Here is a 22,032-nt window from a genome sequence, read left to right as displayed (position 1 = left end):
CTCTGGGCTTTTTTTTTGGAGACAGAGTCTTGCTTTGTCTCAGAAAAGTGCACTGGCTTGATCTCAGCTCACTGCAACTTCCGCCTCCCCAGTTCAAGCAATTGTCCTGCCTCAGCTTCCTGAGTAGCTGAGGTTGCAGGCGTGCACCATCGTGCCAGGCTGATTTTTGCATTTTTAGTAGAGACAGATTTTCACTATGTTGGTCAGGCTGGTCTCAAACTCCGGACCTCAAGTGATCCACTCCCCTCGGCCTCCCAAAGTGCTGGGATTACAGGCGTGAGGCACCGCGTCGGCCCACCTCTGGGCTTTTTATGTAGACTTTGGATTTTGCTCCTTGAACCAAGAGTCCTGCCTGACACACATTCTTCCCACGTTTCCTTCTGTGAACTAACCGTGTCCTCCCAGGCTGTCTTCCTGTGCCTTGGCTGCGTCCCCTATGGCCAGGCCAGTGCTGCCTTTCTGCACAGTCTCCTTGTTTCTCAGTATTCTCCCCACCCCCACCCCCACATCCCTCCAGCTTCCTGTCACTATCTTCCACCTGCTTCTCCTCTTCACACTCCGTCCCTTGCTCTTCTCTTCCTACCCCACCCAGCTCCTCCTCTGTTTACACGGGAATGCCGGGAAGGGCAGTGACCCCACCACGCGTGTTGCTCTTGGTGGCGAGGAGGGGACCCTGGGCCCCTTCTGCTCATGTTGGCGTAGGGTCCACAGGGGAAAGGGGCACTAAGCAGGATGATGCTGCGTATGAGGTTGATTCCTAAGGGTACTGAAGCCTAGACCAGAAAGATACCCAGCTCTGAAACCTGGGTCTGGAACCACTTCCCCTGAACAAGCTCCCTCACTTCCCCACCACCCCTGGAGCATCTGAATCCTTAACCTAATGCTGAGTATTTGGAATCCGAGAACTAAGCAGCTTTGATTGAAATGTAACCCTACCCCTGAGGTAAATCAAACAAGCAGGACTTTAACCCTATATTCTGCATCCTTTGCCAACCTTTATAGGACACCCCTGAGCTCTAACCACACCACCACCCCCGTGCCTAAGGTTCTCCCGCAGGAGGTAGCGTCTGCCCTCCATCTCCACAGCTGCACTCAGGAGGACTCCACTGCTCTCCTAGTCCTAAGGCCTCTCTCCAGGACTCTATCCCTCTCTCCCAGAATTCATCCCCGAGCTCTAACCGTCCCTTCCCACGCACCAGGCCCTCCCATGCCCATTAGCCACTCCTCTGCCCCCTCAAACTCACTCCTATGGGGTCTAGAGTCCTCCCCAGCCTATATTCTCCGATTCCTACTATGGGCTCTGGTCCTTTCCCTAAGATAATCCTACCCTCAACCTAGGACCATCTTAAGATAGTTCAGGTCTCTCCCCTGAGTCTGTGTCCTCACCTCCCCCAGGACTCTGTCAGAGGTGTTTGAACCAAAGTGACTCCATTTTGAGTGTGGGTTGGGAAAATAAGGCTGAGACTTGCTGGGCTGCATTCTGAGCCTCTGGATGTTTACAGTTAAGGGACAAATTAATAATGGTTACTGAACAGACCCAGATGTGGGCGTGTTCAGATATCCTGATCTCTGGAGAACAAAGGCATTCCTAGTTTTGCTTTAAAGATAATATCAATTCTTGCAAAATAATGAAAAAAAAAAAAGGAATCCTTTATCACAAACCCTCGTAGCAGAGCACATCTCCCCATATATGTGCGCATTGGACCTAGGGTGGATATGTTCCTCCCAATTTCAGGAGTGTCCTACACTGTCTATGGAGCAGCTGTTCTTTCACCACTTTTTCTTTTCTGTTTTTGAGATGGAGTCTCCCTCTGTCACCCAGGCTGGAGTGCAGTGGCGTGATCTCAGCTCACTGCAACCTCTGCCTTCCGGGTTCAAGTGATTCTCCTGCCTCAGCCTCCCGAGTAGCTGGGACTACAGGTGTGAGGCAACACACCTGGCTAATTTTGTATTTATAGTAGAGATGGGGTTTGGCCATGTTGGCCAGGCTGGTGACTTCAGGTGATCTACCCGCCTCGGCCTCCCAAAGTGCTGGGATTACAGGCGTGAGCCACCGCACCTGGCCCTACCACTTTACTTTCTTAATAAATTTGCTTTTGCCTTACACTGAGGACTTGTCCTGAATTTTTTTTTTTTTTTTTTTTTTGAGACGGAGTCTGGCTCTGTCCCACAGGCTGGAGTGCAGTGGCACGATCTCGGCTCGCTGCAAGCTCCGCTTCCTGGGTTCACGCCATTCTCCTGCCTCAGCCTCTGGAGTAGCTGGGACTACAGGCGCCCGCCACCACGCCCGGCTAATTTTTTTGTATTTTTAGTAGAGATGGGGTTTCACCGTGTTAGCCAGGATGGTCTCGATCTCCTGACCTTGTGATCTGCCTGCCTTGGCCTCCCAAAGTGCTGGGATTACAGGCGTGAGCCACTGCGCCCGGCCGCTGAATTCTTTCTTGTGTGAGATCCAAGAACTGTCTCCTGGGGCCTGGACTGGCACCCCTTTCCTGTAACAACTCTACTCCGGGCCCTTACCCCTTCCCCAGGACCAGTCCGCTCACCTCCCTCCCGCCCTGTCCCTGCTGTGGGGCACTGCCAGGATTTGGCAGAGGTGCAGTCTGCTGGCGGGGTTCCTTCTTGAATAGGTCGTGTTTCAATATCCAACCAAGAGACCTGCTCATCTTTGATTTTCTTTATTAATAGTTGACAAATAATAATTGCATTATATTGATGGAGTACAAGGTGACGTTCCGATACATGTATACAATGTGGAATGATTAAATCAAGCTAATTAACATCCATCACCTCACTCCCTTATCCTCCTTCTTTGTGGCGAGACATCAGAAACCGACCTTGTTACTGTGATTTTAATCTGATCATCCTGGTGACTGTCTACAGTGACGGCACATTGTAGTTTTACTCTACAGTTCCTTGATGAGCAATGACATTGAATACACTTTCACTTACTTGTTGGCCATTTGGTGATTTTCTGTTGAGACGTGCTTAAGTTTTCTCCCCTTTAATTTGATTTTTTTTTTTTCCAACTTGAGGGATTCTTTATATTTTCTATGAGAGTTCCTTTGTCAGGTGTACTGTAGAGCAAATATCTTCTTCCAGTCCTGTTTCTTGTCTTTCCCCTATCTTAACAGCATCATTTGACGAACAGAACTTTGTACTTTTGATGAAGTGTAACAACTTTTTATGTTTGCTGTGTTTTGTGTACTAAGAAATCATTGCATAACCCACGGTTGTGACAATAATCTCTTAATGTTTTCTTCTAGAAGGCTCAATGGTCTTTTCCAGACTCATTGCACCCACAGGGAGTTTTCTTGTAAAAATTCACGAATGGCAACACAAATGGTAGTAATGATCATAAAAACAACAGTTAATATTTATTGAACTTATACAATATTCCAGTTACACTTTCAAAGACTTTACATGTACCAAACATTTAATTTCCACAATAGCAGTCTCAGGTAGATGTGACTATCCTTATGTACAAATAATGCACAATAGTGTCTGTGTGCCGGACAACGCACAGGGGTAGTGAGCCTTTGGCCCAGTGTCTCACAGGGAGGAGGGCGGGGGATGGTGGGGACAACTGAGAGAGTGGGTGCCATGACTAAAGGCTTTTTCACATGTTACATTAGCAGGGTTATTCCACAGATGCCACGGAATAAAGACAGAATGGTATTGGTAGTCTTTATGTATTCATTAAACTAACCTACACAATAAAAACATCTACACCAAAAACACAATCATTAAGAAAAAGTGATTTTTCCACAATTCAAATTTGCCTCTAGAATGACTTCTGATATTCTGTAAGCAGAAGAGTGATCAGTGGGCTGGATGCAGTGGCTCACGCCTGTAATCCTAGTACTTTGGGAGGGCAAGGCAGGTGGATCACCTGAGGTCAGGAGTTCAAGACCAGCCTGGACAACATGGTGAAACCTGTCTCTACTGAAAATACAAAAATTAGCCAGGCGTGGTGGTGCACTCCAGCCGGGGCAAGAGGGAGACTCTGTCTCCAAAAAAAAAAAAAATAAAATAAAAAAACAGTGATCAGTGAAGGCTTTCTTATGTTAAACTGTACCATGATTTTTCCTCGTGTTGAGGAAGGAATGGATGTAGTCTAGAGGCCTTCCTACATTCTTTGTACAACAGTCCCCTCTCACCTGAGGGGACTACGTTCCAAGACCCCCAGTGGATACCTGAAACCACAGATAGTACTCTGTTTTTTTCTTGTACATATATACGATACTATATACTACATTTTTTCCTGTACATACGTATCTAAAGTTTGATTTATAAATTAGGCACAGTAAGAGATTACCAACAGTAACTAACAAAATAGAACAATTGTAACAATATGCTGTCATAAAATTACATGAACGTAGGTATCTCTCTCTCCCAAAATATCTTATTGTCATGTAGATCTTAGCAACCTCAGTATATGATTTTTTTTCTTTTTCCTTATTGAGAACTTTCAACATTTCACTTAAAAGGAAGCACTTTGTGGCTTCTCTTTGGCATATCCGAATCACTGGCATCACTACTCTTGCTCTGGGGCCGCTGTTAAGCAAAGCAGGGACTGCTTGAGCACAAGCACTGTGATGCTATGACAGTCAGTCTGATCACCAAGACGGCTACTAAGTGACGAGCAGGGTGGGTAGCGTAGACAGCGTGATTGTGCTGGACCAAGGGACGATTCACAGCCCTGGCGGGTTAGAGCCGGACAGAGAGATTTCATCACGCTACTCGGAAGGGCACACCATTTGAGACTTACGCATTCGTTATTTCTGGAATTTTCCATTTAATATTTTTGAACTGCAGTGGACTGCAGATAACCAACTGTGGAAAGCGAAACCACAGATACGAGCGGGCTACGGTGTTCAAGAGGCTCTTCAACTGTTGTGGATCCTCTGATGTTCTCGGAGATGGTTTGGGTGGGTACATGCCTTCCCGCATTCCTTACATTCGTAGGATTTCGGCCCACTGTGCGTTTTCTGATGTTGTGTAAGCTGATGGCCGTGACTAAAGCTCTTCCCACATTCTGTACACCCGTAGGGTTTCACCCCGGTATGAATTCTCTCGTGTTTCACAAGGCTGGACCCATAAATGAAAGCCTTCCCACACTCCTTACATTTGTATGGGGTCTCGCCCGTGTGGATTCTCTCGTGCTGAGTGAGGTGGTAGCCGCAGTTGAAGGCCTTCCCACACTCTGTGCATTTGTACGGCTTCTCGCCCGTGTGTATCCTCTCGTGCTTCACGAGGCTCGAACCCCAGCGAAAGGCCTTCCCGCATTCCTTACACTCGTGAGGCTTCTCACCGGTGTGGATCTTCTGATGCTGAGTGAGGTAATTGACTCGAGTGAAGGCCTTCCCGCACTCTTGACATTCGTAGGGTTTCTCACCTGTGTGAATTCTTTTATGCTGAATGAGGCTTGAACCACAAATAAAGGCCTTCCCACAGTCTTTACACTCGTAAGGCTTCTCCCCACTATGAATTCTCTTGTGCTGAATAAGTTTATACACACGGCTGAAGGTCTTCCCACAGTCTTTGCATTCGTAGTCTTTCTCCCCAGTGTGGAATCTCTGGTGCTGAGTGAGCTCATCACCACGCCGAAAGGCCTTTCCACAGTCTTTACATTCATAGGGTTTTTCACCAGTATGAATTCTCTTATGAATAACGAGGCTTGAACCCCATCGAAAAGCCTTCCCACAGTCTTTACACTCGTACGGCTTCTCCCCAGTATGAATTTTTTGATGTTGAGTAAGCTGATTGCCCCAACGGAAGGCCTTCTTACATTCTTTACATTCATAAGGTTTCTCGCCAGTATGGATTTTCTGATGTTGACTAAGTTGATAGCCACGACTAAAGGCCTTCCCACACTCCTTACATTCAAAGGAATTCTCCTTATGATGTCTCTGATGTGGTCGAGGAGGGGTACCTTCTCTAGTAGCAGGCCTTTTTACATAATTGATGATCATTTGATTGACATACCTCCCTCTCGAGCGCTGCGGTCTTTCAAGCGTACCTTCGCATATCCAGTTACGGCCAAGGGATTTACTTCTTCTATCTGAATTCCTTTTGGAAGCCCTTATTTCATGAATGTTTTTTCCTGTAGGTAAACTCTTATTCTCATATGCTGACTCCAAATCTGGGAAAAAAGAACATAGTTTGTTTCCTTTAGAGGGACACAAGTACAAACAAACCTAACCACAAACCAAAAACTTGTCTAATAGTAATAAAAATTATCCAGTAGAATAAATGTGAATCACCCAGGGCTCTTGTTAAAATGTAGATTCTATTTCTGGCACAATACTTAATGAGAATTCCTTGGAGACATCTGTTTTAAAGTCAAACAGGAAAAAGGTCCCCACAATTAGTCCTATTATGTCCTATTTTGAAGATGAAAACAAGTATTTGTAGATGATGTGATGGTATACTTGGAAAATCAAAGAAAATCAAATATAGAAGTACTGTAACAAAACAATATGCAGTTGGATAGCTGTGTGTAAAGCATTCTGAAACTGATACACATATATGTCAGCAGTATTACTAAAAGCAACTGGGTAAAGGGCTGGGAGTGGTGGCTCACGCCTGTAATCCCAGCACTTTGGGAGGCCAAGGCAGGCGGATCGCCTGAGGTTGGGAGTCCGAGACCAGCCTGACCAACATGGAGAAACCTTGTCTCTACTAAAAGTACAAAATTAGCCAGGTGTGGTGGCACATGACTGCAATCCCAGCTACCTGGGAGGCTGAGGCAGAAAAATTGCTTGAACCTGGGAAGCAGAGGTTGCGGTGAGCTGAGATCATGCTATTGCACTCTAGCCTGGGCAACAAGCATGAAACTCTGTCTCAAAAAAAACCAAAAAAAACAAAAAACAGGCTGGGCGCAGTGGCTCATGCCTGTCATCCCAGCACTTTGGGAGGCTGAGGTGGGCATATCATGAAGTCAGGAGTTCGAGACCAGCCTGGCCAACATGGTGAAACCTTGTCTCTACTAAAAATACAAAAATTAGCTGGGTGTGGTGGTGGGAGACTGTAATCCCAGCTACTCGGAAGGGTAAGGCAGGAGAGTCGCTTGAACCCGGGAGGTGGAGGTTGTAGTGAGCCGAGATTGTGCCACTGCACTCCAGCCTGGGTGACAGAGCTAGACTCCGTCTCAAAAGAAAAAACAACAAACAAACAAACCCCATCTCTACTAAAAATACAAAAATCAGCCAGGCATGGTGGTATGTGCCTATAATCCCAGCTACTTGGGAGGCTGAGGCAGGAGAATTGCTTGAACCCGGGAGGTGGAGGTTGCAGTGAGCCAAGAGAGAGACTGTCTCAAAAAAAAAAAAAAAAAAAAGCAACTGGGTAAAAGAATACAACATTCAAAAGCAACAAAAAAGATAATCTACAAGACTACATTTAATTAAAAATGTGAAAAAGTTTAGAGCAATAATAAGAAAAAGTTTAGAACTTGAGCATCAAGAAGGAGGCTAACTGCAAAGGACTGAGAAACAGCAAACGTTTAAATCTATGAGTTCATAAGGATACTACAAAATGTTAAATGGCCAGCTTTGGAGCATGCTAGGAAACCAATCCTCTATTATAAAAACTGACAATTGGCTAGGTGCGGTGGCTCACGCCTGTAATTCCAGCACTTTGGGAGACCGAGGCGGGTGGATTACTTGAGCTCAGGAGTTCAAAACCAGTCTGGGAAACAGCAAAACCCTGGGAAGCAGCAAAACCCTGTCTCTACAAAAAAAAAAATATAAAAATTAGCCAGGCGTGGTGGTGTGCACCTACAATCCCAGCTCCTCGGGAGGCTGAGGTGGGAGGATGGCTTGAGCCTGGGAAGTCAAGGCTGCAGTGAGCCCAGACTGCACTACTGCACTCCAGCCTGGGTGACAGAGTAAGACCCTGTCTCAAAAAAACAAAACAAAAAACAAAAACAACGTAAAAACCAACAAAGGAAAAGAACAAAGTTTTTATCCTCGTTATCCAATATGAACAGTGCCACTGCATGAGCAATTAGCAGATGAAACAAAGTTTCTCTTTAAATTACAGGCTAATAAATGAAGGGGCAGTGATAGGCGCGCAGCATTTGAGCCCCAGTGTAACGAATGTGAGCACTGCCAATGACCGCCAACGGCAAAGAGCTACAACCAGATACTAGGTGCCTCATGGTGGAGGTACATGACCAGCACCCAGGAAGCGGTATTGCCAACACCTAGATAAAAGAAAAAGAAAACGGGTGCTTAAAGCGGGGCTAACACATTTTCAGGAATGATGAAGGGCAGAGGATCACGTCACCTCTACCCCTGCTACTAAAGGCGTGGCCCACAGACCCGCAGCACCAGCAGCACATCAAATGGGGTTAAATATGACAGGAAAAACAAGGTGACAGGGAAATGGGGTGAAGATCAAGTTCGTGGTAAGTTTTTTTTTTTTTTTTTTTTGGAGACGGAGTCTCGCTCTGTCACCCAGGCTGGAGTGCAGTGGTGCGATCTCGGCTCACTGCAAGCTCCGCCTCCCGGGTTCACACCATTCTCCTGCCTCAGCCTCCTGAGTAGCTGGGACTACAGGCGCCCACCACCATGCCCGGCTAATTTTTTGTATTTTTAGTAGAGACGGGGTTTCACCGTGTTAGCCAGGATGGTCTCGATCTCCTGACCTCCTGATCCGCCCACCTCGGCCTCCCAAAGTGCTGGGATTACAGACATGAGCCACCACGCCTGGCTAAGATCTTTCTTTCCTAGAGGCTTTGGGCCTGAACCTTTGGAGAAAGCTTCTCCAACACCTCAGGGTGTGCCTGTTCCCTGCCCAGCGGGGATGCCCTTTGTACGGGTGGCTAACTGGCTCTCACCTTCCTCGGTATTGTTGTCTTGTCTTTTCCCTCACAACCATCAAGGCTCTTTCCCTTAATTCTGTAAGACAGTACATCTGGCTTAGAAATGATATGCCCTCCTTTAAAAAAACAAAATGCTAGAGGACATAGAACTTGAGGAAAAATTTCAAGCTCAAAACTTTAAAAATTCTTTAAAAATTATTTTTATTTTTATTTTTTGAGAGGGAGTCTTGCTCTGTTACCCAGGCTGGAGTGCAGTGGTGTGATCTCGGTTCATTGCAACCTCCACCTCCAGGGTTCAAGCAGTTCTCCTGCCTCAGCCTCCCAAGCAGCTGGGATTACAGGCACAGCCACCATGCCCAGCTTTTTGAGACTTGCTCTGTTGCCCAGGCTGGACTGCAGTGGCATGATCTTGGCTCACTGCAGCCTCTGCCTCCCAGGTCCCAGTGATTCTCCTGCCTCAGCCTCCTGGGTAGCTGGGATTACAGGCGCACAGCACCACACCGGCTAATTTTTGTATTTTTAGTAGAGATGGGTTTTCACTATGTTGGCCATGGTCTTGAAGTCCTGACTTCAGGTGATCCGCCCACCTCGGACTCCCAAAGTGTTGGGATTACAGGCGTGAGCCACCATGCCTGGCCTTAAACAGTTTTTGATTATTAATCAAATTTATAACAACCAGAAGTCAAAATGCTATTGAGCCGGGTGCAGTGGCTCATGCCTGTAATCCACCCTCTTTGGGAGGCTGAGGTGGGTGAGTTGCTTTAGCCTAGGAGTTCAAGATCGGCTTGGGCAACATGGCGAAATCCCATCTCTACAAAAAAACACAATAATTAGCCGGGTGTCGTGGTGTGCACCTGTGGTCCCTGCTACTCAGGGAGATGAGGCGGGAGGATCACTTGAGCCCAGGAGGTTGAGGCTGCAGTTAGTCATGATGGCGCCACTGCACTCCAGCCTGAGTGACAGAGTGAAAAAAAAAATCTCATCTTAAAAAAAAAAAAAAAAAAAAGGAAAGGAAACGCTATTAATAAAGACTTTATAAAGAGAAAGGAATAAAGAACAAACAGGAAACTAGATAGGTAGGGAAAAGGTCATATTTTATTTATTTATTTAGTTATGTATTTTTCTGAGACAGATTCTTGCTCTGTCGCCCAGGATGGAGTGCAGTGGCGTGATCTCAGCTCACTGCAATTTCTACCTCCCGGGTTCAAGTGATTCTCCTGCCTCAGCCTCCCAAGTAGCTGGAAATACAGGCATGTGCCACCACACCTGGTAAATTTTTGTATTTTCAGTAGAGGTGGGGTTTCATCATGTTGGCCAGGCTGGTCTTGAACTCCTATCCTTATGATCCGTCCGCCTTCGCCTCCCAAAGTGTTGTGATTACAGGAGTGAGTCACTGCACCCGGCCTTATTTTTCACTATTTTTGAGACAGAGTCTCGTTCTGTTGCCCAGGCTGCAGCACAATAGCGCGATCTTGGCTCACTGCAACCTTTGCTTCCCAGGTCCAAATGATTCTTCTGCACCAGGCTCTGGAGAAGCTGAGATTACAGACATGTGCCACCATGCCTGGCTAATTTTTATATTTTTAGTAGAGACAGGGTTTTACCATGTTGGCCAGGCTGGTCTCTAACTCCTGACCTCAAGTGATCCACCCACCTCAGCCTCCCAAAGTGCTGGGGATTACAGGCGTGAGCCACCGTGCCTGGCCGAGAAAAGGTCCTATTTTAAGTTTCTGTAGGCATTATGCCTGGAGGCAAGCGGGACATGGCAGCTGGCAGGAGGGAACCTGGGGACCAAAATTGTTAGATTTGATTCTAGCTCCTGCTCCCTCTGTCTGACCACACCACTTTGTGCCTCAGTATCCTCATCTCCAAAATAGACAATGATTGTGCCTATCTCATCTGCTTGTGAGAATCAAATGAAATGTACTTACACACACAGTGCTTAGAACAGTACATGGCACAGAGTAAGCATATATATATATATAAAAATATGTGTATATATGTGTGTCTCTGTATATATATAAAACATATATAAATTCCTATTTGTTTATTTATTGTTTTAGCCATGGGGTCTTGATCTGTTACCCAGCCTGGAGTACAGTGGTATGACTATAGCCTTTAACTCCTGGGCTCAAGTGATCCTCCTGCCTCAGTCTTCTGAGTAGCTGGGATTACAGGCAGTGTCACCATAGACGGCTTAGCTATCAATATCATTGTTGTTATTTTGCTAGAAGAAAAATAAGTTTCCAGAGATGTATACAAGATATTGTCATTCAATGTTTAACTCAAAGTTCAGGGATTGTAACTTTCAACCTCACTTCGGGTATGATACGTAAGACATGAAATACGCCCACTTTGGTTTTATACAAATTCTGTTTGTCTAATCTACTCTACTTCAAACATATAGGCTGCTTTACTAGAACAATTCAGGGCACTGTGTCCACATGTTTTCCCTAGATGTGGGTCCCTAGAGTACCACAGACCACCAATAGCAATTTGGGTATAAACATAACCTCATAGGACAAACTGGTTCCTTTGAAGATGGTCATGAAATAAACATCCCAGAATTCCAACGCATTCCACGGACATTAAGGAAGAGAGATGATTACAGGGGGAGTCGATGAAGGGGGGAAGGTAACCAATGGATGGGAGGGGAAGGTGTCTGATGCTCATGGGCCACACCAGTACGGCTCAATACATTCCTTGGGAACAGGAAGAAGAAATTCAACTAGTTTCTTGAAAGATGGTCCTGAAATTCACAGTGGAGAGCGGATATTCCAGGAGGCAGTCTAAGTTATCTGAGGTGTGCAACTCACCCAGTGAGACCAAGTTACTGTAGTTCTCCAGCATCACATCCCAGTACAGGTCCCTCTGAGCGGAGTTCAGGCAGGCCCACTCCTCCTGAGAAAAGTCTATGGCTACGTCGGCGAATGTCACCAAACCCTGAAACAGAAACCCACATATGCATGATGAAATGAAAGGAAACAGCTTCCAGATGAAGGAGACAAGAGGCCCCCTCTGGGTAGGGTGAACACCTGTGACATGGGCAGGGGGCGGTAAGGACATCAGCGTAACTGTGATGGAAGCAGAATGCCTGCATGTCACTGAAGAGCTCTGCTGCTGCAGAGAAAATGGCTTGTACTGTGCAGAATCCTCAATTAGTCAAACCGGCCGGGAAGTGGATAAGACAATCCAAGCTTTCTTCTTGTTGACAAGCAGTGTCTGCTATATGTCTGCCTTATAAGTTCTCAACAAGTGTGGATTCCTACAGCATTTTTTCTTCTAAGGGGGAAGAAAAATCAAGATTTTTGTTTAAGATCTTTTATTTTAGAAAATAGGGTTTGCCGGGTGTGGTGGCTCACGCCTGTAATCCCAGCACATTGGGAGGCTGGGGCAGGTTGATCACCTGAGGTCGGGGGTTCGAGACCAGCCTGACCAACATGGAGAAACCTCATCTCTACTAAAAATACAAAATTAGCCAGGCGTGGCAGTGAGTGCCTGTAATCCCAGCTACTCAGGAGGCTGAGGCAGGAGAATTGCTTGAACCCGGGAGGCGGAGGTTGCGGTGAGCCGAGATTGTGCCACTGCACTCCAGCCTGGGCGACAAGAGTGAAACTCTATCCCAAGAAAAGAAAAAGAAAATAGGGTTCGCATGTTTGAATGTTTTCAAGCCTCAGGTTCATCATGCCAAACTACATTTTAAGCAGTCTTCCTTTTAAGCATTTAAAAAAATTCCCACACAGGTTAAGTCAGACTGTTCATTATAGTTATTCACTTAGGTTGACCAAAACACCTAAGGCTTTCTCCAATTCTGGGGTACGCAATCATCTCCTACTTCCATACTGGAAGATCTTCATGTTTCTTACCATCCCCAACCCAGTCTTTCCCCTGGGAAAGACTTTTTTTTGTATTTTTAGTAGAGATGGGGTTTCACCATGTTAGCCAGGATGGTCTCGAACTCCTGACCCTGTGATCCGCCTGCCTCAGCCTCCCAAAGTGCTGGGATTACAGGTGTGAGCCACCACGCCTGGCCCCCTGTTCCTGAATTAGAGGATAAGGATGTCAGATGATTTAGAATCATCTTGCAGTCTGAGAGATCCATTCAATAATAAAATTTACCCCCCAGCTTCCCCGGCAGGAACACGACCTCTGTTCAAAGGTCCTAATCACAGCCCCAACTCCTTCCAAAAGTCCCATCAAGCTTGGGATCTGAGCACATACTAAGACAGACCAGTGAATATGAGCGTCCCCTCTTATCTACGCAGAAAGCATGCTCAGTGGAGGATTCGTTTCTCACGTGGTCAAATGGGACCAACATATCTAACTCATCGAACCACGGACTTGACTTAAATATGTTCCTCAATGGACTTTGCTACTTCACTGCTCCAACATTACCCTGGCCCCAAAAGGGAGCAAATAGGAGATACTGAATCACGTGCTCTGTGATTTCCCCAAAAGGCAATGCGGAGTTATATGGCATTATCATTCACTGGAATAGAAAGAACTGGGAAATAGGTAATTATGAAGGGCTTGACTAGATAAAAGGCTTCAGATAATTCACAAGCAGATACACCAAACGCAAATCTCACAGCTCAAGAAGGAAAGAGAAATACACACTTACCTGGGCCATTGTTTTAGAATTGAAGAACTGATCAGTCTTCTTGGGGTTTCCACTGAAGAAGACACAAACTCTGAGAGGCTAGAGCTAGGGGCGGAAAAAGAGAGATTAAAACCAGGTGCACCCGGGGTCCCCATATTCCCCGGGGATGTAATATGTAATATGACCTTTTGGCTCCTGTCTTGGCTTCCCAAAACAAACACATAACCGTGACATATCTGGGAAAGGTTAAGAGTATCATGATCAGGCTGGGCGCGGTGGCTCACGCCTGTAATCCCAGCACTTTGGGAGGCTGAGGTGGGCGGATCACGAGGTCAGGAGATCGAGACCATCCTGGCTAACACGGTGAAACCCTGTCTCTACTAAAAATACAAAAAATTAGCCAGCTGTGGTGGCACACACCTGTAGTCCCAACTACTTGGGAGTCTGAGGCAGGGGAATAGCTTGAACCCGGGAGGCGGAGGTTGCAGTGAGCTGAGATCGCGCCACTGCACTCCAGCCTGGCGACAGAGCAAGACTCTGTCTCAAAAAAAAAAAAAAAAAAAAAAAGAGCATCATGGATCAAACCTAAACCAAGCTCTCAATGAAACCTCAGGAAACCTAGCTGCACACGGCAGAAGAGGCTTCACTTTTTTTTTTGTTTTTTTTCCTCAAAGACAGGCCCAGACAATTTAACAGGAGGACTTCATTTCTGGCCAGCTCCCTATTGGGGACTGATGGGTGGGATGTAGTAAAGAATGTGGACTTGCCCAAAAAGTAGTCTGGCCTTTGCCCTCTGGTGCTGAAAGTTAATCAATATTACATCTAAGAGGAATGTCTTTGTTTCTGATGGGGGCTTGCTACGCCAGAAATACTAATCAAGTGATTCAGGGTAGGAGCTTTCGGTCATGCGGTACCAGCTGACCTGGAAACTGACATTAACCATGTAGACAATCAATCAACCAACCAGTCAATCATGTCTACATGCTGAAGCCCAATAAAAACTTCCAACATCAGAGCTTAGGTGAGCTTCTCTAGTTGGCGATAGTTGGCGCCTGTTGTCACACACCGAAGACAGCAGAGTAATGAGTCCTGACTCCACGGGGAAAGGACACCAGAAGCTCTGTGTCTGGAACTCTCCTGGACTTCAACTTATGTACTTCTTTTTTTTTTTTGAGACGGAGTCTCGCTCTGTCGCCCAGGCTGGAGTGCAGTGGCCGGATCTCAGCTCACTGCAAGCTCCGCCTCCCGGGTTTACGCCATTCTCCTGCCTCAGCCTCCCGAGTAGCTGGGACTACAGACGCCCGCCACCGCGCCCGGCTAGTTTTTTGTATTTTTTAGTAGAGACGGGGTTTCACCGTGTTAGCCAGGATGGCCTCGATCTCCTGACCTCATGATCCGCCCGTCTTGGCCTCGTACTTCTTTTTTTTTGAACGGATCTTGCTCTGTTGCCCAGGCTGGAGTGCAGTGCCATGATCTCGGCCCACCACAACCTCTGCCTCCCGGGTTCAAGTGATTCTCCTGCCTCAGCCTCCTGAGTAGCTGGGACTACAGGCACACGCCACCATGCCCAGCTATTTTTTGTATTTTTAGTAGAGACGGGGTTTCACCGTGTTGGCCAGGATGGTCTTGAACTCCTGACCTTGTGATCTGCCCGCCTTGGCCTCCCAAAGTGTTGGGATTACAGGCGTGAGCCACCGCACCTGGCCACGTACTTCTTTCCTTGAGTGATGACAATCTGTATCCTTTCCTTGTAATAAACTGTAACCATAAGCATAACATCTTTCAGTGAATTCTGTGGGTACTTTTAGAGAATTTTTTTTTTTTTTTAAGACAGGGTCTCACTCTCACCCAGGCTAGAGAGCAGTGGTACCATCTCAGCTCACTGCAGCCTTGACTTCCTGGGTTCAAGCAATCCTCCCACCTCAGCCTCCCGAGCAGCTGGGATTACAGGTTGCACCGCACCACTGCACTTGGCTAATTTTGTTTGCTTTTTTTTTTTTTTTGTAGAGATTGGGTCTCACTGTATTTCCCAGGCGGGTCTTGAACTCCTGGCCTCAAGTGATCTTCCCACCTTAGCTTCCCAAGGTGCTGGGATTATAGGCATGAGCCACCATGCCTGGCTCTAGTGAACTGTTCAAGCTGAGGGTGCTTTGGGGAATCTCCCCAACCTCGCAGTGGTGTCAGAAGTGACGGTGGTGTGCCCATGAGCCTCATCGATCAGCTAACACTGGACGGGGGGATTGTGCTCTAGGATCTGAGAGTGGGTGTTTAAGAGTATTTAGTCTCATTCTGAGCCCACCCTGGTCCCTCCAGACAAGCTTCCAGGGTGAAGAGGGGCTGTATTCTCCAAACTTGGACCTCTTCTGGCCTCTAGATTGGGTGATGTTACTCAAAACATGGCAGGTGGACAAGGAACTGCTCAGGCAATATACCCAACTTTTTTTTTTTTTTTTTTTTTTTTTGTATACCAGAGGTGATATCTGAGAGCACTTCTGGGTCCAGAAAAGCTGACAGCGTAATTACACACAGAATATCCAAGTAAAATAGTAAATGGTTACTGAATGTTAAGTTAGAAAAACTATTTAAAGGCCGGGCACGGTGGCTCAAGCCTGTAATCCCAGCACTTTGGGAGGCCGAGGCGGGCGGATCACAAGGTCAGGAGATCGAGACCATCCTGGCTAACACGGTGAAACCCCGTCTCTACTAAAAAATACAAAAAACTAGCCGGGCGAGGTAGCGGGCGCCTGTAGTCCCAGCTACTCGGGAGGCTGAGGCAGGAGAATGGCGTGAACCCGGGAGGCGGAGGCTGCAGTGAGCTGAGATCCGGCCACTGCACTCCAGCCTGGGTGACAGAGCAAGACTCTGTCTCCAAAAAAAAAAAAAAAAAAAAAAAGAAAAACTATTTAAAGACATGAGAGATATTTCAGACATATTCTTAGTAGAAAAGTTAGGTTACCAAAACAGAATGACACAATAACATTTGTAAAATGCCATATATAAAAACACACACACGCATCTGTCTATATATACACATATGCACACATGTATATATATGGAGAGAGAGGGAGAGGAGGAGAGAGGGAAGGAGGGAATGCAGACACATACACGCTGGCAAACCAACAGTAAGATATCAGTAGAAAAATATAAAAAATAGAGATATAAAAACAGAGAAATAGAAAGCAGAGAAACAGAAAGGAAAAGCTGGGAAGTTCTACGACCCCAATGCAGAACAGTTAACAGAGTGAACTGGAAACTGCCATCGTTCGGCCTGCTCACAACACTGGTCCGTGGCGTCTGAAAACCAGATCTGAGTGTTCGCGCTCTTCTTTCACGTGTAAGAGTGGCTCGCTGCACCTAAACTGAGCCTGGTTTCCTGCTAACCTGTCCTGTGCAACCTCTCCCTCTGATTTTGCTTTGTATCCCTTCAGTGGAATAAATCAGTATAGACGACGAAGTGGTTTACACAGAACCCCTGGTTTCCTCCAGGTGTCCAGAAGATTCAGATTGTGCGAGGCAGTGTGTGCATGAACCTTGATCAAAACCTTTCGCTACCATACAAAAATTAGCTGGGCATGGTGGCGGGCGCCTATAATCCCAGCTACTTGGGAGGCCGAGGCAGGAGAATCACTTGGACCCAGGGGGCAGAGGTTGCAGTGAGCCGAGATCAGGCCACTTCACTCCAGCCTGGGCGAAAGAGCAAAACTCCGACTCAAAACCAAATCAAACCAAACCAAACCTTGCACCAACGGACTCTGGTGCGCTTCCCTGGTTGACAACATGGAACAGGTGTTGTCACAATGCGATGCTGGATGAGCCAGGCACATCCGGTGTGATGTCCCTGGGAGAGGACTGAGGAAGGGGGAGCCTGGTTTCCTGCTAACCTGTCCTAGGCAACCTCTCCCTCAGCTGATTTTGCTTTGTATCCCTTCGCTGGAATAAATCAGCCACGAGTAGATCTAGATGGTGGGTCCTGTGAGTCCATCTAGAGAAACAAGGAACCTGGTGGTGGTCTTGACAACTCCTGACACACCCTGAGATCCTGAGTTTCTTAAGTGCACCTATGTGTTGCAACAACAGGCATGCATTCCCTTATCTTTTTTTTTTGTTGTTGTTGAGACAGAGTCTCGCTTTGTTGCCCAGACTGGAGTGCAGTGGCCGGATCTCAGCTCACTGCAAGCTCCGCCTCCCGGGTTCACGCCATTCTCCTGCCTCAGCCTCCCGAGTAGCTGGGACTACAGACGCCCGCCACCTCGCCCGGCTAGGTTTTTTTTTGTATTTTTTAGTAGAGACGGGGTTTCACCGTGTTAGCCAGGATGGTCTCGATCTCCTGACCTTGTGATCCGCCCGTCTCGGCCTCCCAAAGTGCTGGGATTACAGGCTTGAGCCACCGCGCCCGGCCGCATTCCCTTATCATACACAAATGTGTATTGATTTGAAATGCAGTCAGAGGCGATTAGACTCTCAAAAGACAAAGAAGGTTTCTTTTTTTTCTTAAAAAGTCTACTCCTCGGCCGGGCGCGGTGGCTCACGCCTGTAATCCCAGCGCTTTGGGAGGCCGAGGCGGGCGGATCACAAGGTCAGGAGATCGAGACCACGGTGAAACCCCGTCTCTACTAAAAATACAAAAAATTAGCCGGGCGCGGTTGTGGGCGCCTATAGTCCCAGCTACTCGGGAGGCTGAGGCAGGAGAATGGTGTGAACCCGGGAGGCGGAGCTTACAGTGAGCTGAGATCCGGCCACTGCACTCCAGCCTGAGCGACAGAGCGAGACTCCGTCTCAAAAAAAAAAAAAAAAAAAAAAGTCTACTCCTAGCCAGGCACGGTGGCCTGTAATCCCAGCACTTTGGGAGGCTGAGGCGGACGGATTACTTGAGGTCAGGAGTTTGAGACCAGCCTGGCCAACATGGCGAAACCCCATCTCTACGAGAAAAATGCAAACATTAGCTGGGTGTGGTGGTGCGTGCCTGTAATTCCAGCTACTCAGGAAGCTGAGGCGCAAGAATTGCTTGAATCTAGGAGGTGGGGTTTGCAGTGAGCCCAGATCACGCCACTGTACTCTGGCCTGGGTGACAGAGTGAGACTCTGTCTCAGAAATAAAAATAAAAATAAAAATAAAAAAGGATAAAGGACAAAAAAAGGCCAGACGTAGGGGTTCATGCTTGTAATGCCAACACTGCACTTTGTGGGGCCAAGGTGGGAGGACTGCTGGAAGCCAGGAGTCTGAGACCAGCCTAGGCAACACAGCAAGACCCCATCTCTACAAAAAATTAAAGGAAAAAAATGACATAAAGTATAAAGCCTAGAAAACAAATTCCATTTATCCCAACAAAGAGTCAGTATATTCAGAATTATCTGGTCGTGAATTATCAGGGGCTGTCCTCAGAATGATGTCCTCTTCCTGGCACCTCTCTGAGTGTGTGACCTGGAATTCTCCGCCGGCCTTGACCGCAGGCTGCCTTGAGCTTTTTCTATTTAGTTTCCCTTGCTGGATTATCAATGCTGTACAGGCAGCAGCTGAGTCCACTGAATCAGACTCTCATTCCAAGTACTACCAGCCACAGCATGTGGCTTATCGCAGGCACTGAACAAATGTCTAATTTTGACTCAAAATTCCACATTCTAGAACTTATGACAAGGAAATAGCTATAGTAGTATATGAACGCATGCCTAAGAATGTTAAAAAAAAATAAGCTTTTTTCTAGGAAAGACTGTCTTTTAAACTGAGATAAATGTAGACACACGTAGTTATAAGAAATAATAGAGAGTGGTCTTTTGTACCCTTGACCTGATTTACACCAACTGTGACACCCTGCAGAACAACAGTAAAATATCACAACCAGGACAATGATAACCCATGGATCTTCTCCAGATTTTCCAGCAGATAATGTTTAAAAAGGAAAACAACTGAAATATCTCATGGTAGAGAACACATACATAAATAATGTTATATAATGATACAGAATACATTTACTAATGATATTGATGCACATTAATTGAGAAAAAATTTATGATGAAATACCAAGGGAAGAAGGTAGATTTAAAAAATTATGTATAGTCCGAGCGCAGTGGCTCACATGGTAGCTCACGCCTGTAATCCCGAGGCGGGCGAATCACGAGGTCAAGAGATCGAGACCATCCTGGCCAACATAGTGAAACTCCATCTCTACTACAAATACAAAAATGAGCTGGGCACGGTGGCATGCACCTGTAGTCCCAGCTACTCGGGAGGCTGAGGCAGGAGAACTGCTTGAACCCGGGAGGTGGAGGTTGCAGTAAGCCGAGGTCCCGCCATTGTACTCCAGCCTGGTGACATAGCAAGATTTCATCTCAAAAAAAAAAAAAAAAAAAAAAAAAAAAAAAAAAAAACCCACAGAGCCTACATTGTTTTTTCTTTTTTCTTTTTTTTCTGAGACAGGGTCTGACTGTTGCCCAGGCTGCAGTACAGTGACTGTTCACAGGTACCATCCCACTACTGATCAGCACAGGAGTTTTGACCTCCTCTATTTCTGACCTGGGCTGGTTCATCCAAGCCTGTGTTCTTAATTTCACCAAAACATCTCTTTCCACATTATATGTACCTTGTTTTATTTTATTTATTTATTTTTATTTTATTTTATTTTTTGAGATGGAGTCTTGCTCTGTTGCCAAGGCTGGAGTACAGTGGCGCGATCTGAGCTCACTGCAGTCTCCACCTCCCGAGTCCCAGCGATTCTCCTGCTCAGCCTCCCAAGAAGCTGGGATTACAGGCATGTGCCACCATGCCCGGCTAATTTTGTATTTTTAGTAGAGACGGTGTTTTGCCATGTTGGCCAGGCTGGTCTTGGAACTCCTGACCTCAAGTGATCCACTCGCCTTGGCCTCCCAAAGTGCTGGGATTACAGGCGTGAGCCACTGCGCCCAGCGTGAATCTTGTGTTCTATGTGAAATGGAAGATACATGTGAACTTTTTTTTTTTTGAGACGGAGTCTCGCTCTGTAGCCCAGGCTGGAGTGCAGTGGCCGGATCTCAGCTCACTGCAAGCTCCGCCTCCCGGGTTCACGCCATTCTCCTGCCTCAGCCTCCCAAGTAGCTGGGACTACAGGCGCCCGCCATCTCGCCCAGCTAGGTTTTTTTTGTATTTTTAGTACAGACGGGGTTTCACCGTGTTAGCCAGGATGGTCTCGATCTCCTGACCTTGTGATCCGCCCGTCTTGGCCTCCCAAAGTGCTGGGATTACAGGCTTGAGCCACCGTGCCTGGCACATGTCAACATTTTTAACTATTGTCATCTTATCACCTTATTCTTTTATCTTGCAAATGTTACTTATACAGTTTTTGTTACTTGTATCTATAACCTTGTTAATGTCATCTGGAAAGTCCATATTTGTAAGGCACCCGATGATTACTTAGAATTTATCAGTGATTACTGTCATGTTCTGGGAAAGAAACATTAAAATTCTAGAATCTCCAGTTATTTTATTTCTTGAGACAGAGGCTTGTTCTGTCACCTAGGCTGGAGTGCAGTGGCACAATCTAGGCTCACTGCAACCTCCACCTCCCAGGTTCAAGCGATTCTCCTGCCTCAGCCACCCAAGTACCTGGGATTACAGGTGTGCGCCACCATGCCTGCCGAATTTTTGTATTTTTTGTAGAGACGAGGTTTCACCATGTTGGCCAGGCTGGTTTTGAATTCCTGACCTCAAGTGATCTACCCACCTCGGCCTCCCAAAGTGCTGGGATTACAGGTGTAAGCCACTGCACCTGGCCTTCTAGTTTTTTTTTTTTTTTCTTTGAGATGGTCTCACTCTTTCACCCAGGCTGGAGGGCAGTGGTGGGATCACGGCTCATTGCAGCCTTAACCTCCTGGGCTGAAGGGATCCTCCCACTTCAGCTTCTTAAGTAGCTAGGACCACAGGCACACACCACCATGCCTGGCTTGTTTTTTAAATGTTTGGAGAGATGAGGTCTCACTATGTTGCTCAGGTTGGTCTCAAACTCCTGGCCTCAAGCAATCATTCTGCCTTAGAATCTAATTTTAAAGGCTGTCTTTCTTGATAATTTGCTGCTATAGATTAGATTTAAAACTAGATTTAAAGAGTCTCTGGTGTATTCACATGATTAATTAGCAAAATTCCATGCTCCAGAAAGAAAACACATCCATGCTTAAAGGCAAAAAGGAGGACTACAAACACTAATTACAAAAACGAGGACTAGAAACAGTAATTACCTCTGGATTATACAATTATGGGTAATTTAGAGAGTGTTCTCTAAAAGCTCCTCAGGGACCAATTTTTTTTTTTTCCCCAGCGAGCAGGCCTGCATTAATCCCATTATAATAGACTGAACAAGGCCAGGCGCAGTGGCTCACGCCTGTAATTGCAGCACTTTGGGAGGCCAAGACGGGCGGATCACGAGGTCAGGAGATTGAGACCATCCTGGCTAACATGGTGAAACCCCGTCTCTATTAAAAGATACAAAAAACTAGCCGGGCGAGGTGGCGGGCGCCTATAGTCCCAGCTACTTGGGAGGCTGAGGCAGGAGAATGGCGTGAACCCGGGAGGCGGAGCTTGCAGTGAGCTGAGATCGCGCCACTGCACTCCAGCCTGGGCCACAGAGCGAGACTCC

The 22,032-nt window shown here is 46.7% G+C and overlaps 1 protein-coding gene across 7 annotated transcripts in view; it reads right to left on the bottom strand.

The window, feature by feature from the left end:
• Nucleotides 1-2,662: 2,662 nt before the first annotated feature.
• LOC105497028 (zinc finger protein 331) overlaps nt 2,663-22,032 on the bottom strand; it is a 59,180-nt gene continuing 39,810 nt past the window's right edge. For all 7 annotated transcript variants that reach the window (XM_071087739.1, XM_071087738.1, XM_071087741.1 and 4 more), the window contains 3 exons: nt 13,452-13,535; nt 11,647-11,773; nt 2,663-6,145 (listed from right to left, as the gene is read on the bottom strand). In XM_071087739.1, coding sequence (XP_070943840.1) covers nt 4,890-6,145; nt 11,647-11,773; nt 13,452-13,460 — 1,392 coding nt within the window. In that variant the 5' untranslated portion in view covers nt 13,461-13,535 and the 3' untranslated portion in view covers nt 2,663-4,889. The remainder of the gene's footprint in view (nt 6,146-11,646; nt 11,774-13,451; nt 13,536-22,032) is intronic.

The sequence above is a fragment of the Macaca nemestrina genome, chromosome 20, assembly GCF_043159975.1.
Source record: "Macaca nemestrina isolate mMacNem1 chromosome 20, mMacNem.hap1, whole genome shotgun sequence".
Lineage (NCBI taxonomy): Eukaryota > Metazoa > Chordata > Mammalia > Primates > Cercopithecidae > Macaca > Macaca nemestrina.
Note: the sequence above shows the minus strand (reverse complement) of the source record. Positions and strands in the feature narration are given on the sequence as shown.